Source organism: Diabrotica virgifera, chromosome 2 (assembly GCF_917563875.1).
Source record: "Diabrotica virgifera virgifera chromosome 2, PGI_DIABVI_V3a".
NCBI classification, from domain to species: Eukaryota; Metazoa; Arthropoda; class Insecta; order Coleoptera; family Chrysomelidae; genus Diabrotica; species Diabrotica virgifera.
Genome location: NC_065444.1, coordinates 59,923,530 through 59,943,203, shown reverse-complemented (window position 1 = coordinate 59,943,203; position 19,674 = coordinate 59,923,530). Strand labels below are relative to the sequence as shown.

General features: G+C 32.1%; 2 protein-coding genes across 2 annotated transcripts in view; one reads left to right on the top strand and one right to left on the bottom strand.

Annotated features, from left to right (window-relative positions):
• Window positions 1-19,674, top strand: part of LOC114337373 (integumentary mucin C.1-like) — a 103,702-nt gene that overhangs the window by 26,023 nt on the left and 58,005 nt on the right. The window lies entirely within an intron of this gene.
• On the bottom strand, window positions 7,261-16,510 carry LOC114337391 (uncharacterized). Its single transcript, XM_028287811.2, has 2 exons — window positions 16,367-16,510; window positions 7,261-7,541 (listed from the first exon to the last, which is right to left on the bottom strand). The coding sequence occupies exons 1-2, from the start codon at window positions 16,412-16,414 to the stop codon at window positions 7,335-7,337; spliced, it is 255 nt and encodes an 84-aa protein (XP_028143612.2). The 5' UTR covers window positions 16,415-16,510; the 3' UTR covers window positions 7,261-7,334.

The following is a 19,674-nucleotide window of genomic DNA, read 5'->3' as shown; positions in this document are numbered from 1 at the left end:
AAGCCCGAAAGATTAAAATCCACCACACTTTTCCTCCTGTGCCATGTACCTTACTAGCACGATGGTGTTACTCCTGGGGACTGGGGAGCTCAGTCGCAACCCAAATAATATCAATGCATGATAAGCCAGTTATGTTGCGGCTGTCTGCTCATTTGCCGATTAGGGATTGTTTAGGTGTGTGTGGTAGATTATCACAACCTATACCAATTAAATGTGACTTACTTTTAAAAGATAAGTCAAAGGTTAAAATATTTACTTTATGGGAATAAACTTTTCTTATTTGTCTCTAAAAGCAGTCTTTTTTCAGAACTCTCTGTACAACAATTTGTATTACACATATAAACAAATTAGTATTATGATAGGTATTACACTTATTTTTTATTTGAAGGTTAGTAAATATAACGCTGTATTTATTTCTAGTGTATATTGTGTTTATTGGTATATTTAGCTCTTTTACTTCCTGTGTTTTATGCAAAAGTATATGTAGATTTTTTGATAAAGCAATATAATTGAAGATGTAACGATTATGCAGCTAGGGTATCTCAGGTATCAGATAATCAAAGGCCAGCACACCCGAATAGTTCGAAAATGACACCCAGGGATTTCTGTTAATAGCTTAAGTGCAACGAGCGGCACCCTGCGCCCTCGAAGATCATTTTTATAATTGGGGTGCGGTTATTAATAATTTTCTCTAATTCCGTTATAATATAATAAGCCTAGTACGTACTCACATGTAGACTCTGTTGCGAGATTATCTTTAGACGGTCTAGAAACGATCTAAACTTGAGACATAGATATAGACATAGGCTAGAGACACCAATTTTTCTCTCATTTAGCGTGTTAATTTTTGAGTCTCATCTTCGCCGACAACCATGGCGGACATTGATTTGTGTGGAATGACTGCCTGTTTGGTAATAATTCAATGCAAAACAATGCAAAACATTTATAAACTGGTGTAGTTTGTTAAAAAATCACGAATGTCATTGTTCATTTCAACCCTTCACTTAAATTATTGCTGTTCAAGTTGAACATCTCCAACTACTTCTAGACTAGTAGTTTGTTGATAGTAGGAATTGCAAACCATGAATACTTTTTGTGAGGATCCACTCACCGAATTAACCTCTTTTTGCTCCCGGTTGAAGGATGTTTTTAAATCATAAACCTCCAGGAGATGACGTAGATACCGGGCACCAGTTACCTTTTACAGTTTCACCGACCCTATATTCGGGTTCAACGATCCCCCAATATGAAAATTGAACTAATTTTCATGATTATTTTACGAGTTGTGAATTTTTATTTTCTGAACACTTTGAGATGCACTTTGGAAAATGCATTTTCCACCTACAACAATGTAATTTTCATTTAACCCTTATGACAATTTGTCAACAATTTTCCTGAAGCTCTCCCGAATCGAATGCAAAAGGTTTCATAACGATCCGTCTTACTTTAAAAAAGTTAGAGGTTTGGCGATTTTAGTGCTTTTAATGCTTGGGGTGGTTCCAACCCCTTCTCGGGGGTGGAAAATTTTTTGGTTAAAATAGCCATGAAAGTGGCTAGAGAACTTAATTCTTAACAAAAACTATTATATAGTTTTTTTGAAAACTATACTTTTTTAGTTATGAGTAGTTGAAAATTGGCCATTTTCATTGAAAAATGACAACTTAGCGTACGGTTTTTTGCGAATCCCTTAAAAATTATGCATCTAACGAAAAAAACTATATAAAATATTTTTGTAGTTTATAAACACAAAAAGAGATCCGTTCCTTCATAAATCTCATAGTTGTAATACAAAAAGAGATATGGTAGGTGAGAAGAGTTTGTTTTTTTGTGCATGCTCTAATCGGTGTATTCAACTTGAAATAACAGAGAAATGGTCGATTTTAGGTACACCTGCGACCCATACTTTTTGTAGTTCTTGAACAGGCCTTTAAAATGAGTAATATTAAATGTTGATTAGATTCAAACTAAGCGAGATATAATGCAAAAAAATTGAAGACGAATGTATTTTAAGAAAAAATGAGAAGTATATTTAATCCCTCACCCATCAGAATTTAAATGCATCGTTTTCCTTCTATAATACCTTTTATTATAGTGTTATTTCTATGTTCCAAAAGCAGGGTTTAAAACGAATGGTTTAAAAAAAATAAGAGCAAATTATAGAGCACATTTTTAAATTTTCTTAAACATCTTCCTTGTTCTCCATGTAACTCGAAAATAATAGGAGATACGAAAAAAGATACCACACAAAATATAGACTTTTTTAGATAAAAATTTTGTTTTTATTTTTCATTACTGTATCTCTTAGCTTTTTCAAGTTTCATGGAGAAAAAGGAAGATTTTTAAGAAAATTTAAAAATGCGCTCTATAATTTGATCTTTTTTTTCAAAAACCATTCATTTTAAACCCGTCCAACTTTTTGAATATATAGAAACACTCTATTAAAAGGTAGTGTAGAAGGAAAAATATGTATTTAAATTCGGGTAGATGGCGGCTAAATATACTTCTTATTTTTTCTTAAAATACATTAGTCATCAATTTTTTGCGGTATATCTCGCCTAGTTTGAACGTAATCGACCTTTAATATTACTCATTTTACAGGTCTCTTCTCTGTTATTTTAAATTGAATTCACCAATTTGAGCATGCACAGAAAAAAACAAACTTTTTCACTTATCATATCTCTTTTTGTATTATAGCTAGAAGATTTATGAAGGAACGATTCTCTTTGTTTTTTATGAGCTACAAAAATGTTTTATATAGTTTTTTCAGTTAGATGTACAGTTTTTAAGGTATTCACAAGAAACCGTTCAAAAAGGTGTTATGTTTCAATGAAAATGACCAATTTTCAACCACGAATAACTCAAAAGTATTGATTATCTACTTTTAATGGGAAATAAGCCACAATTTTACCAGAAACATGATTTTATTAACGTTTCGAGGCCCAATTCGGGTTTCGTTGTCAAAATACAAAATACTACTAAAATAAACAAAAACGTTGTTGCTAAGTAAAAAAATTCTTCTAATAATTTATTTAATCTGACTCATTTATATTGGCAATTCAGACGTATATTATACATTTTAAAGTAGAAGACTTTAAAATGATATCGCCAATATTTATGAGTTGCGTTCCTGGTAGGGATGGGAAAAACCTACCGGTTTAAACCGAAAACCGGTTTTTTTTACTTCGCAATAACCGGTTTCACCGGCTGTTTTTTTGTCCCGCTGATTAGGATTAGGTTAGGTATTATTTTGGATCCCAATCATAATTATTATTCTCAAGTAATTATTCCAAACAAAACCATAATTCAAATTTTATTTTATTTTATAAAATACAGAAGCAAACTGAAAGTGCAATCTCACATCAGCCAGAAACAATTATTAAGTTTAATTATAATATTTCCTTGAAAAGGTATTTGTAATCATAATATTTACATAAGAAGTGATCTGGTTGAATTAGACGCAAACATCATCTATTTTTCACACTTAACTCTTGACATTGAAAGTGGGTGAATGACTTTTTCTGATAACCAAAAATAATGCTCTGACTATGAATATCGAATTACTGATTACGAATACGAATCTCCAAGAATTTCGCTACGTTTTCAAAACGATGCACTCATACAGGAAGTATTAAATGAGTTAAAATGTACCTATTCTACAAATATACAAACGTGTTAAAAGTAATACATGTTCTTTCGATAGTACTAATTTTGATCATATTGATATCAAGTCGAATGGAGTATCGCAAACTAAAGTGTATTGTAAATGTATCTTTGTAACCTATTGGATTAAAAAAACCGAAAACCGGTTTTTCCAAAAACCGTTTTTTTTTTGGCCGGTTATAACCGCCAGGTTAAACCGTAAGCAAAAAAACCGGTATAACCGAAAACCGGTGTTTTGTCAGAAACCGCCATACCTAGTTCCTGGGACGACTTTACTAAAAGATAGTTCATTCGATTACATGAAATCAATCCCAACTCAAGAATATCCGTCACAAAAAAATCATAGCATGTGATCTGTCTTTAAAAAGACAACCAAATGCAACGATGACAGTAAAATTCTCGCGTTAGAGATTCCATAGTAAATCACGAGGGGAAACCAGGAAAAAACCTCGTGATACTATCCCGACATCGTAAGTATTTGGTCTTAAATTTAATTTACTTTCAAAAAACTAATACCAAATGCTGACTTTAATATGTTTAAATTATAAATATTAATAATACATAGATGTACAATGAGTAATACTAAAATATAAAATTTGTATTAACTCGATATGTTATTGACTTACTAATCTAACGCGAGAATTTTACTGTCATCGTTGCATTTGGTTGTTTTTCTAAAGACAGATCACATGCTATGATTTTTTTGTGACGGATATTCTTGAGTTGGGATTGATTTCATGTAATCGAATGAACTATCTTTTAGTAAAGTCGTCGCAGGAACGCAACTCATAAATATTGGCGATATCATTTTAGTTTTCTACTTTAAAATGTATAATATACGTCTGAATTGCCAATATAAATGAGTCAGATTAAATAAATTATTAGAAGAATTTTTTTACTGAGCAAGAACATTTTTGTTTAATTTAGTAGTATTTTGTATTTTGACAACGAAACCCGAATTGGGCTTCGAAACGTTAATAAAATCTTTTTTTTTTGGTAAAATTGTGGCTTATTTCCCATTAAAAGTAGATGATTATAAAAATGCCACAAGAAAATAGCTTCAGAACAACATCAAAAATATTGAGTTTTCAAAAAAAAATTATAGAAGAGTTTTTGTTTAGAATTAGGATCTCTAGCCACTTCCGTGGTTATTTTAACCAAAAATTGTCCACACCCGGGAAGGGGTAGGAACCCCCAAGATAAAAGCACACATCGGCATAGGGTAGACTTTGAATAAAGAGATAAGTAGAGGCTAGGCCCAAAATTTCATTAAAATCCATGCAGTAGGATATAATTCAGAGGTAATATCCTATTCTTGCTCCCACTGACTGGCGTATTTGTTGCAGAAATGTTATTTTCTTCGGCTTACTTACAATAAAAGTGAAAAATTCTGTACCTATTTTTCAGATGGTTCATCAATTTTTTTGTCAAGGTTTTAACTTAATTTAGACATTTAAATCAAATGCTAAATGAGCATGAAAATGCTCTTAAAGATTCCATAAAAGCCTATATTTCTTATAATGAGAAAAAGACAACTGTTGACTGTATAATATGTATTTGGAAATCAATCGCTAAAACGGAAAAAAAATTTCGAACTAAGATAGTAGACCTTGGGCCCACACTTAAAAAAACATGATTTTGAAACATGAAAAGTCGGACAACTTTTCTAATACGGAAAATTTTCGAAAGGGAGACGGAGAGAAAATGCATCAAATTATCAATTTTGGAGCGTCCTACAACTGGAGTACCCTTAAAAATTTGTCTGAAAATATTACCAGTAAATTGTAAGTATTTTTATCAAACAATCCTGAAAAAAGAGTAATCAAATTTATACCCTCACAGCTAATTTTTGCAGGATTGTTTAATAAAAATACTTAAAATTTACCCATAATATTGTCCAACAAATCAGGAGTATTTCAGTTGTCGGACGCTCCAAACTTGACGATTTCATGCATTTTCTCTCCACAACCCTTCCGAAAATGTTGCATATTAAAAAAGTTGTCTGACTCGACATGAGTAACTGAATAAACGGATTCTCATGAGAGAGGTAATCATAATTTTTTAAGTGTGGGTTCAAGACCTATAGGTTGCATCTAATGTCATTAATGTTTTGAAGTTGATAGGAAAACAATGTCTTGCAATAAGGGGACAAGTTGACAGTTATTTAAAAAAAGTCGAAAAGTATTGAGTTTCAGAAAAAACAAGCTGAAAATGCGAGCATTATCATAACGAAAACTTTGTTTATTTACGTTCTTAATTCATAATATGGAAAATTGCTATTATGAAAAGTAGTTTAGAATTAATAATTATGTTTTAATGTGCAATTATATCATTCTAATTTAAATGTTATGAACTATAAAGGTAGTTTACTCTTGATCGAAATTCGTATTTTTTATATACCGCGTATAAAATTAATAAAATTTTATATATGATGGTTGCATCATAAATCTTAGAACATGAAGAGCTTTTTATGAAGAATAACTTTTCTTCGTCAAATTAAAAATAAAAGAGTTATAAATGAAAATGTTGGTATCCATAATTTGAGAAAAATCTTCAAATATTTTTTTCCATTAGAAGGATGTAATTGCACATATCAGACTATAATTTTTTATACCAAACAATATTATTTCATATACTGTCGGTTCGCTAAACTCAGACACAACTGGCTAGTGATTTTAATCAATAATTTTGCCAATTGGGCAAAAAAAATGATTACTAATTAGTTAATAATTACTAAATAATTAGTAATTTTGACAATTTTGGCAAAATTCGCAAAAAACAAAAAAATTACCTACTAAAATCACTAGCCAGCTGTGTCGAGTTTAGCGAACCGACTATATTTTAACTTCATAGCAAATGGAATAGTCCATTTATCATAAAGGGGAGGGCGTATACTCGTATAAACCTTTTTAAAGCTGTTAATAAATTATTGCTTTTAAAATATACTCAAATTGTATTTTTGAACATCTTATTTATTTTATATAATAATTAAATTCACTATCAAAAATGCCATTGATGTTTTATTAATACTTAATTTAAAATTTAGTTTGACATTCACGAAGTGTCAAACTCAAATGTAAATAACCTATGCTTTGCTTAACAAATCGAGATCAAAAACTAGCCTACTTAATAGCAACGATTTCAGCTGGACGTGTAGTGCGTCGGCAGAAAATAAAACGATTGTGACGTCACATTTTAGACTTTGAGGTCGATTATCTCGAAGACGGTTAGAAAGATCGAAATGCCGTTTTCAGATTTGGATTCAGAAGAAAAAACTACATAAGAATCCATCGATAAATCTGATCTGAGTGTTGCAGGAGCGGCAGCGGCAACGCAATAACACACACACTTTTGCGAATTTATAAACGATATGTTTTCGTTGAAAATAGGACAAAAGTTGCTTAAAATTTGTTAATATATGCATTTCTGGTGCTATTAAAAAAATTACATGAGTAAATAGAACCCAATTTTGGTGCAAATCGGAGCAGGCTCAGAAAATAGTCAATGACTGGACTATTAATAATAAATTTGGAAACTACAGATAAACTTTAATAAAACTTCCATGAAGGTAATAAAAAAGAAAGAAATAATAAACAAACCAATTTCTAAATATTTTTAATTACCGTTAAATTAAAACACAGTTTACAATTAAATTACAAAAAAAACTGTCAACCTTATTTTCCAGACCCGCCGGCGCTCCCACTTCCACTCATTCCAGCGCTCATTCCTACACTTCCACTTCCACCCATTCCAGGCATTCCACCCATTCCAGGCGTTCCACCCATTCCACCACCAGCACCCGCACTAGCGTCGAATCCAACGCCCGCACTTCCTCCACCGCTCATACCGCCTTGTCCTGGTTGACCCATTGCAGAATTCATCTGAAATGAATGAATATTTTAGAAACTATATTTTATTATAGACTCCAATTATAATTACTACCTAAGATCATAAGTAATTTGTTGTCTTTATGTACACAACATACAGGAAGTTCTTCCAGTTGATAATCGGCGTTCGTTACTTAGCAACTGTTAAATTACTAATTTATAATCACTAATTACAATAATAGTACTAAAAATATGTAATTTATAAATATTTTTATGAGGTTATATGGTTTAAAGCTTTTATTCAACGCGTTTCACAATAATTGTTGTCGACCAGCGAACAGTTGTCTTGTCTTTATAAGTATGATAATATGCATTAATTTGTATTTTTGCCATGGAGCGTTTATTATAGTCCTTAACACTTTATTCCGAAAGCGTTGGAGAATTACGAAGTTGAAGTTGCTAGCTGTGCCCCATAGCCAGGGCCTATTTTACCACTAGGCCCATGAGGCCTCGGGCCCGCCTTTTAATGGGGCGCGAAAAGATCACTAAAAGAAAATTTTTATTGAAAAAACAAAATAAATTTTCAAAATTATTTCATTTTACGAACAGGAAATGATAAATGATAAAAAATTAGGTTAAAGTTATATTCATAAACCATAAACCGTTCCTATCATAAAACTGCAATAAGAGTAGGTAGATTGCCTTGTCGGCACCAATAACAACAATAAGCAAAATTTAGAGACCTAATATATAAATACACTTTTAAATTTAATATGTTTGATCTTTGATGCCGCTTTCTTCAAAACTTACCTGGTTTGTATGTATTAGTTTTGAGTCCTGTGCTTTTTAAGCTAGTTCAACTAATCTATTCATTAATCATTAGTCGTTTTATTAAATTTCTTAAAACACTTATTTGTATTAACTAAATAGGTAATCGTTTGGTTACTATCATATCATAAGTTACAAACATTTAAGTGTTAGTAAAAAACGAAAAAAAAAAACAAAAATTAAGAGAACAGGAACGGCAGGCACAAAAAGATGCAATATTATCATATTTTACACCTTAAAACAGTGCGCAAAAATGAAGTTCATCCTCCCATCCTGCTCAACTCCTTGTTCTACGACACTACAGCCCAAATTGAGTCTTGGCCTCCTTTATTTTTTGCCTCCACCCTTGTTTATCTGTGGCTGCTCTTCTCCATACAAGGACTACTAAAAATGCTTGTGCATCTCTGCTTACTGTGTCTTCCCAGCGCTTTCTTGGTTTTCCAACCGGTCTCTCTCCCTGCATCCTAGCGTTTATTTCTCTTTTTGGTAGAATATCCTCTCCCATTCTTATCACATGTGCGGCCCATTGCAATCTTTGTATTCTAATGAAGTCTGACAAAGGTGTTTCCTTATAAAGTTGATAAAGCTCGTTGTTTTATCGAATTCTGAGGATTCCGTTTTCCCTCACAAGTTCTAGTATTCTCCTCAGTAGTACTTTACTTTCGAATGTGTCAAGTTTGTTTTTGGTTTGTTTATTTTTTGTTTTTTGTTTATTTTTCTTAACTAAAAACTTAAAAGTTTGTTTATTTTTCTTAACTAAGTAATCGTTTCGTTATTATCATGAGTTAAATATTTAAGTGCCAGTGAAAAACTAAAAAAGCAAAAATTAAGAGAATAGGAACGGCAGGCTCAAAAAAATTTAAAAGATGCAATATTATCAGGGCTGTAACTAACATTGGGTCAACCGGGGTAGTGCCCCGGGGCCCCCAGCCAAGGGGGGCCCGCATGGGCCTCCGTTTGATTGGCCTTGCATAGATTTTAACGAGGAAAATAAAAATATGTATTTTAAAAGCCGATCTCAACGAAATATTTTCAAATGACACAATTTAAAGACCTTACAGACAGGGACACCCTAGATCTAACATAAAGTTTTAATTTTTCACTGGGGAAATTAGTCTTTTCGACTAAAATGCACTTGGAACAGAACAGGGGCTCCTGACGCCTGAGCTAAGCTGGGGTTCCCCGAGACCTTAACATAAAAATTTAAATTATTATTTAGAAAATTAGTTATTTTGGGGAAATAAAAACTAAAATGCAACCGAAATAGGGGCCCAGCTACTTTGTCTTAATCAATTTACCCCAGACCACATCTTGGTATCCATGGTATGAATATTATCATATTTTACACCCCACAACAGTGCGCAAGTAGGAAGTTCGTCCTCCCACCCTGTTCTTCTTTTTCTTCTACGGCACTACAGCCCAAATTAAGCCTTGCCTGCTTTATTTTTTGCCTCCACCCAGGTTTATTTGTCGCTGCTCTTCTTCATACACGGACTCCTAAAAATGCTTGTGCATCGCTGCATACTGTGTCTTTCCAGCGCTTTCTTAGCTTTCCAACTGATCTCTTTCCCTGCATTCTAACGTTTAGGGCTCTTTTTGGTAACCTACCCTGTCCCATTCTTATCACATGTCTATTCTATTGTATTCTAATAAAGTCTGACAGGGGTGTTTCCTTATAAAGTTGATAAAGCTCGTTGTTGTATCGAATTCTGAAGTTTCCGTTTTCTCTCACAGGTCCTAGTATTCTCCTTAGTACTTTCCTTTCGAATGTGTCGAGTTTGTTTGTTGATGTTTTTTTCAGGACTCATGCTTCACTGCCGTAGCATGTTATTGGTCGAATTAAGGTTTTATTGATTCTCGTCTTTGTATTTCGGTGGAAACATTTAGACCGAAATATATGGGGGAGGGTAAAATAAGTTGTGTTTGCCTGCGTTATTCTCTTCCGTATTTCTCCATCTTCTGATACGTCAGCATATATTTCTACTTCCAGGTATGTAAACTTTCTAACCGTTTCTATGTCATCTTCATATAATATAATGTTTTGTGGGACTATATTTCTTCTCGTCTGTATCATTATTTTTTTTCTGTGTTAATTTCTAGACTAGGTTTGCGTCTAAAATGTCTAGACTAGACATTTTTGTTTGCGTTTTTAACTCTGCGTGTGTTTCCTGTGCGCCTGTTGATGTTTTACTCATAATATTAATATCTTCGGCATAAGCGGTCAGTTGAACGGTTCTGTTGGTCAGTAGATATACTCATCCAGTTTGCATTTGCCTAACCGCATACTCCAGTGCCAGGTTAAACAATGTTGGGGCCAGCCCATCTCCCTGCTTCAATCCCTGCGAGATTTTGAAAAAGTCTGTCCGGTAGTTTTGTACTCGTACACATGCCTGAGTTTCATCCATTGTGGCTTTAATGAGTCTAATTAGCTTGTGTGGTATTGCCAATTCAGCCAATATATAGTACAGTATTTGTGCTGTTTCACATTATAAGAATTTTGACCGTACGATGGTTGAAATTTACATAGTGGGTCGCCCTTCTCCGAAGCGGTGAAGGGAGAAATATTCCATATGATTGCTCGAGCCACTATGTAGATTTTAACCATCGGACGGTCAAAATTCTTATAATGTGAAACAGCGCTTTTCCTTTTGTCTGAGTCGTATGCCTGTTTGAAGTCTACAAACACGTTGTGAACATCAATATCATGTTCCCATGATTTGGTCAAGACCTGATATTTCGTAAATATTTTTGATCCATTGTCGATCTTCCCCGTCTGAAAGTCTCCAATAATATTTTTTGCTAGTGGTTGGAGCCGCTGGTTTATAATATACTTACGTGAGGACTTTATATGCTGTACATAGTAGAAAAATTTCACGGTAATTTTTGCACTTTAAACAATATTTAATTATTTAAATATAAATTTTAATTATTGTTAATAAACATTTAAGTTTCTCGTGCAACTCTATTTATATTAAATAATACATTAAAAAAAGTTATTATTATGTATTACTATTAGATTTTTGTTAGGGGCCCGAAAATTATGTAGTGCCTCGGGCCTGATTTGAAGTAAAATAGGCTCTGCCCATTCCGAATCGGGTTAAGAATTATCTTGTAGAGTAGTTTATTAGTTAACGTTTGCTTGTAGTTTCAACCAATCAGCCAATACATTTGGTAAACTTATGTCAAGTTGTTTTCTTTTAAGGAAGATGTGCAGAATTGATTTCTGTCTAGAAGGATTCGGTCCGTCGAGATAGATTTCTAAGTATTTTTTGTCGTTTGCCTTACTTAGTGGCTTACCATTGAGTGTGATTGGTGGGTGCTATTCTTGTTTTATGATGAAAACTACGCGTGTTGAATTGGCTCATCTGCTCTAATTTCCCATTTGGTTCTAGTTTGAAACTAGTTGGTTAAATCGTTGTATCTGGGTAAAAAACATAAGAGTGGAATGGAACGACTACATAAGCCAAATGACAACAAATAGAGTATAGAAGAAGTTAACTAGCTTTAGAGACATACAAATATTTTATGCTTCTCTGGAACTAGAGTGGAGAGCTAGGATTGTGTCGTCTGCGAAAGTAGGGTCAGAATATTGAATCTGAATCCTTGTCAGATATGGCCAGATCCCAGCATCCTTTAGGTAGTGATGTTGAAAAAGTAACTATTCGCTACAAAGTACTCGTTAGCTACGAATACCGAAAGTAACGATTACTATACAGAGAGGCAAATCGTTACTTTGATTTACTCTGATTACTTCGTTATTTCGTACCAATCGTATCAGAGCAAGTAACGACTATTGTATATACTTTGATTACTCTGATTACTTCGTTACTTCATACCAATCATATTAGAGCGAGTAACGACTATTGTATCTACTTTGATTACTCTGATTACTTCGTACTTCGTGAAGGTCGTATATCGGAATACCTATACAGAATACCTACCTACTGAGAAATACGATTTTCGATATTATTACCGGTACTCAAATACAAAAGTAAACATAGTAATAAAAGTAACGAATACTGTAAAAATGATTACTTTATACAAAAGTAACGATTTGTAACGAATACTCGAAAGTAACTATAATCAACATTACTACCTTTAGGTATACCTTCTTTGATGGAATGTAGTTGGGTGTGGGTGTATTCGCGATGAAAAACAAAGTATCTGACCTCTGGTGGAATAAATTTAAACCACTATAAGTGGTATAAACAAACCAGAAAATTGTTGATTTGAATGGAATTTGGTCACTATTAAGAAATGATTAGTAAATTTCAGCATTATGAGTATATTAAAATATTTTAAATCAAATCGGTATTGTTCTGTTCCTCGAATGAATGTTTGTTTATACCATTTATATCGGCCATTTTCCTGCATTCGACCTGCCCTCTATATTCCGTTTCAATCGCGAATTCATCTTGCTGTTTCAATAGGAACTATCTTTATTTTAGGTAGGAATTTAGAATGAAGAAAAGGAATTTGATATTTGTTTTTTTTAACTAATCTTCTTATCACACTGGCATCTCAGAAAGCTACTGGCAAGTGGGGTTTTCATTCATGTCTCTGTTCAATGCTGTGGATTGAACTGGAATTTGTGGTCTGGAATACATTTATTTACTTCTATTATTGTAATCAGTCGTTTCAGCAAAAGTTTTCAAATAACTTTGATAAAATCGGATGATGATTTTAAAAATATCTAAGTATATTCATTTGTCTTTATTGTAATTCTTACAATGGGAAAAACTGGTTATTTTTCGTTATTGTTACTAGCCTATATTTTCTGCATGTGTCATACTGGTGATCAGTATTGTTAGTATAATTTTTTATTGCTTTTTAAAAATGCCCGTATAAGAACCCAAATAATATTGATTGCCTTTGTTAATCCTTGCACTGTATGCCATATTACGCCAGTCAATGGGAGCAATAATAGGATATTACCTCCGAATTCTATCCTACTGCATGGATTTTAATAAAATTTTGGGCCTAGCCTCTACTTATCTCCTAATTCAAAGTCTACCACCCCTTCTCAGGGGTGGAAAATTTTTTGGTTAAAATAACTACGGAATTCGCCAGAGAACTTAATTCTAAACAAAAACTGTTCTATAATTTTTTTTTTCGAAAACTCGATACTTTTTGAGCTATTCGTGGTTGAAAATTGGCCATTTTCATTGAAACATAACACCTTTTCGAACGGTTTTTTACGAATACCTTAAAAACTATGCATCTAACTAAAAAACCGTATAGCACATTTTTGTAGGTTATAAGAAAACAAAGAGACGCTTTCCTTCATAAGTCTTCTAGTTATAATACAAAAAGGAGATATGGTAGGTGAAAATAGTTTGTTTTTTGGTACATTCTCAAATTGGTGTATTCAACTTGAAATAACAGAGAAATGGTCGATTTTAAGTGTATAGTGCTACTAATATCTTTTGTAGTGCTTGAAAAGACTTTTAAAATGAGCTATATTAAAGGTCCATTACATTAAAACTAAGCGAGATATGCTGCAAACAAAATTGAAAACTAATGTATTTTAAGAAAAAATGAGAAGAAATTTTAACCCCCATCCACCAAAATGTAAATCCATGGTTTTCCTTATACAATACCTTTTATTATAGTGTTATTTCTATGTTCAAAAAGTTGGACGGGTTTAAAATGAATGGTTTTTGAAAAAAAAAGATCAAATTATAGAGCACATTTTAAAATTTTCTTAAAAATCTTCCTTTTTTTCTGTGTAACTTGAAAATGATAAGAGATATAGCAATGAAAAATGAAAATGAAATTTTTATCTAAAAAAGCCCTACATTTTTGTATGGTATCTTTTATTCGTATCTCTTATCTTTTTCGAGTTACATGGAGGAAAAGAAGATTTTTAAGAAAATTTAAAAATGCGCTCTATAATTTGATCTTATTTTTTTCAAAAACCATTCTTGTTAATCCAGCCCAACTTTTTGAACATAGAAATAACACTATAGTTAAAAGTATTGTAGAAGGAAAACGATGTATATAAATTCTGATGGATGAGGGGTTAAATATACTTCTCATTTCTTCTTAAAATACATTAGTCATTAAGTTTTTTGCAGAATATCTCGCTTAGTTTGCATGTAATCGACAATTAGTATTTCTCATTTTAAAGGTCTTTTTAAGAACTATAAAAGTTATTAGTATCATTATACACCTAAAATCGACAGTTTCTCTGTTATTTCAAGTTGAATACACCGATTTGAGCATGCAGCAAAAAAACAAACTCTTCTTACCTACCATATCTCTCTTCGTATTTTAACTAGAAGATTTATGAAGGAACGAATCCCTTTGTTTTTTTATAACCTACAGAAATATTTTGTATAGTTTTTTTGTTAGATGCATAGTTTTTAAGGTATTCGCAAAAATCCGTCCGAAAAGGTGTCATTTTTCAATGAAAATGGCCAATTTTCAACCACGAATAACTCAAAAAGTATTGAGTTTTCAAAAAATAATCATTGATCAGTTTTTCCTTAAAATTAGGTTCTCTAGCCTTTTCAGTGGCTATTTTAACCAAAACATTTTTTACCCCCGAGAAGGGTTGGGAACCACCCCCAAGATAAAGGCGCACATCGGCATAGGGTAGACTTTGTTTCTTGAGCTATTCTCTACTTACTGTGAAAATATCAAGTAAATTGATGTAGTAGGATGGAATTCGGAGCCAAATACCCTCATTGACTGCCCTATATGGGAGTTCGATATTATATGAATATCATAGCAGATTCTTACAATGTTGAAATAACTTTTATTTGTGCAGAGTGTTTTCCTCACAAGCACAATATCTAAATTATTAGAAAGTACTTTTCATTAATATGTAGTTCGTACATAGTTTTAAATGTAAACAAAGATTTCAACGCGCTGCGCGCCTGTATCGTCGCGACCACTGTACTGTAGTAGACTGCTCGAAAGGCCTATTGGAAATATTTGGGTCCGTGTTTTCAGCTGGATAGAAACCATTTGTCCTTTTGTCAAACTATTCTTACTTGTAAGTACTTGAAATTTTAAAGAGTATAATGCTTTTTGCAGAATTACAATTAATTTAGTCGCTTTAAAAAAAACATCCCAAAAATCACTAATTTAGACATTTTTCAACAAAAAATTGCAAATAATTCGAAAAGTAAGCACTTTGAGAAAAAATACCAAAAAAAGTATTTATTTCGATGAGATACGCCCAAAAAAAATTCCAAGTGATTCAGGAAATTGTTTTTAAAGTTTTTTTGTTAAGGACAATTTCCGGCCCACTTTGAAGAATAAAAAAAATACATTTTTGAGCTTTGAAAAATATATTATATAATCGAATAATAAAGTTTGCTGCAGTAGAAATACAAAAAAATAGTCGTTATATTTCGTTTCTAAGTGTATTTTCAGGGGTAAACCGCTCACCTATTAGTATTATATATTTTTTTTTCTGCTTGTGTTATGGGCTGTTGTAATAATTATCGGTATACATTATTTTTTATTTTACGTTACGACATTCTTCATCAAACCACTGTACTGCACTCTTTTTTATATACTCAGAGTTTCTTTAGCAGCTTCTTTTGTGATGATTTTACATGTTTCACATTTATATCCTCGTGTTTTTGTCTGTTTCCTAGTCTTCTTTTTATATTTCTTTATATTTTGTATTTTGGCTGTTATCTTTTAAGTTTCTTATTTCATATTTTTCCTTTTTTCTATCCCATTGCTTTGTTAATATTTGAAATTAGCTCTATAATTTTACTTTCCACTAGGTAGTGAGCCTAGTCTGCATTGGCCCCTCGTCTTCTGCATGCGTTTATTACATTTCTTTGATGCCTAGATATACCATAACTGTTGCCCACCTCGGGCCACAATTTTTTTTTCACAAATTATGGTTTCACACAAAATGTCAAAGAAAAATTAATAAATAAAAATGCATGTAAAATAAACATGATTTCGAAAAGTGCAAATAATAAAAATAAAGCAAAAAATGTATAAAAATTGTCCAAACCAAAACGTATCTAATATGTAGTAAAAAATCAAAGTTTTTGACTGGACTTGTGTAAAAAGTAACTAACCTGCATGAATACCAAAAGGGCTGCAACCAAAACTGCAAATTTAATCATATTGGATGTACCTATTTAATATTCGTCACTTGAATAAATTCTTATTTATTGCTGATGATACATTCAAGTTTATATATGAATTGTGCATTCGCAAACTATTGATAATAACTTATGATAATTATGATAATAACCTTCCAATGAATAGTTAATGGTTAAAAAATGTGTTACAGGATATGGATATATATTATTATTTGATATATTACATGTTCTAAAATCAATTTAGGAAAATATCCCATTTATATTGTTTAATAAAGTGTATCTTAATAAAATCTACGACTTTGTAATCATAACGGTCACAGATAGCGTTACCAGGTGTCCCGATTTGCGCGGGACGTCCCGATTTTCAGGGGTCTGGGGACGCGTACCGATTTGTACCTGATCGGGACACTAAATGTCCCGATTTTCACCCACGAAAACCAATTTCAGGTGGACTTGCAGTAAATTTTATAACTATGTTATAAAAACAAGGCACTCCTAAAAGCGGCAAAATAGTTTACTTAATCTACGATTTTTTTTTGTAATTTCGTCTGATTATTATTATTATGTAGGATTAAATACAGATTATAGAAACATCTTGTAGTCCAGTATATGAACGGGAAATACGGCGATAGTGTGTAATTTTCAGGATCAACTCCGAATTGCATGAAAATTTGGTCGGCTTGTACCGTCGGTTGCTTTTACTCGGGGGTGACAGCCACCCCTAGTTGGGGGTAAAAAACCGCGTGTTTAAAATAAGTCCGGAGATGGATAAATTGACTAATTCTAAGCAATTTTAGTTCTATAGAATTGTAACTTAGTTAATACTCGAATACTTTTAATTCGAGTTATTTACGATTGAAAATGTTTATTTTTCGACAAAAAAAATTATTTTTTCAGGCGATTTTCACAAATAACTCAAAAAGTATTTGATCGAAAAAAATATTCTTAGCAAAAATGGAGCATATTATAGAAAAATGAAAAAAAATGTGAACTCGTCAAGTCTATAGACCCAGCAAAAGCAAAGTTGTAGCTCATGAAAAATACGTTCTTATTCGTCAAATTCCAAATCAAATATTTCAACGTGAAATAACCAAGAATTTAAGCACTTTTCGGGAAAAACCAATTAAAACTTTTTAGTAAAGCTTTATTTTATGATTTAAAAAAGTTTCTAGCATCAAAACTAAGCGAGTTATGCTCAAGATCAAGTTAACCTCTTTTTTTGTGGTAAAATATTCGTGAAAATCTCCCCCTACTTAGCACCCCAAATGAAATTAATCCTTACCGCTTTACAAACAATTTACTTTACTTATGTATTTTTTACACGATTGAAAGGGCCTGAACGAGTCACTAATCACGAGTGTATGCAAAATATGAACAGCCATATTTTAACCAATTTTTGTCTTACAGAAAAACAAAATTAATCTATCATATTTATAAAAGCAAAACCTACCTTCTTTTTACTCCTTGAGATTTTTAGTATCCCTAATACTTTCTAAGTTATTTTAAAAAAAGGGCAGTTTCCAATATTTTAGGAAAATTCGTTTTACTATAAAACCAATTTTTTTCAAAACTAAGCACTCCCAACCGGTAAATCTTACAGATCGTATAAACAATACATAAATAAAGTAAATGGTAAAGCGGTAACGATTAATTTTATTTATTGTGCTAAATAGGGGGAGATTTTCACGATTTTTTTTTTTTAAAGAAGCCATCTTTATTTTGAGAGCAACTCTAGTTTTAATGCTAGAGACTTTTATATAAAACAAAATTTAAAAAATTTTAATTGGTTTTGCCCGAAAATTGCTTAATTTTTTGGTTATATCAAGTTGAAAAATTCGATTTGGAATTTGACGAATACTAAAACGTATTTTTGATGAGCTACAACTTTGCTTTTACTGGTTTTATAGACTTTCTGAAAATCAATTTTTTTTTTGCTTTTTTAAAAGCTCATTTTTGCTAGGAATATTTTTTTTTCGATAAAATTACTTCAAAAGTATCGACTTGTTTTTTATAGTTAGTCAGTTGATCTATTTTGGGACTTACTTTAAACGCGCGGTTTTTTATCCCCGAGACGGGTTAACTGTAACTGTCACCCCCAAGTAAAAGCAACCAATGGTACAAGTTTAACTTTGAAGTAGACAGTAAATAGAACCTAAAACTAGATTTTCATGCAATTCGGAGTTGACTTATGAAAATTACACTCCAGAACGGTCATTTACTGGGCTATTGTTGTTTATTTGTCCCGATCTACAACCCTAAATCCCGATTTGTTTTTGCATATGTACCGCTTAAAAACAAATCGGACCTGGCAACACTAGTCACAGAACACCATCAGTAAGGCTAAATATACGTAATAGTCCAATCAACAGCCATTTTCTCGTAAAATTTTGAGAATCAAAGTCGATTTCCTTGAAAATTTGGATCAAGGTAGTAATTATAACCTTTGTCAAAATCTACCCTACGGCGAACCGTTCTTTTGCCCTGGGGGTGAAAACAATTCCATCTAAGGGATGAAAATTTTTTCAATCAAAATAACAAAATTAATAAATGGAAATCTATAGATTGACCAATTCTGAGTAAATTTTATTCTACAAATTTTTTTGCAGAGTTGATACTTTCCAAGTTATTAGCGATAGAAACTATGCATTTTTCATTGAAAAAACTCACGTTTTATAACTTTTTTTCATGAATAACTTAAAAAAATTTAATTTTATTGAAAAAAATAATTAAGAACAAAATTGTAGCTAATAAAAAAAGAGATTTGCGTCGGAAAGACCTACGTAAACCCAATAACGACTGAGTTATTGCTCTTTAAAGGATGGATATTTTCGAAGAACATCAAAATGGAGAACTTCAATCTCAAATAACTCGAATGTGGTGCCATTTTTTGGGAAAACTTAACAGACATCTTTTAAAACTCGTTAAAAAACCTTTCAAATAAGCACTGACAAAAGTTTTTTGCATAAGAATTGACTGACTTATCACGAAAATAAAGTCGCTGTCTGCTTTTTTCTTTTTGAAATGTAAAAATTAAACCATTTTGATTACAAATAGAAACGAATAGCTTCTCACTTGAAATTAACTTTACTTACAGTCGGAAAATGAAAGAATACCCATAAAAGAACATATAAAACACGCTGTATTTTTCTGTCACAGTGTCACAAAGAAAATTGCCCAGCGCAAGTACATGTAATAATAATTATTACATGTACTTGCACTGGCCAATTTTTTGTGTGACACGGTGACAGGAAAATACAGCGTGTTTTATATGTTCATTCATG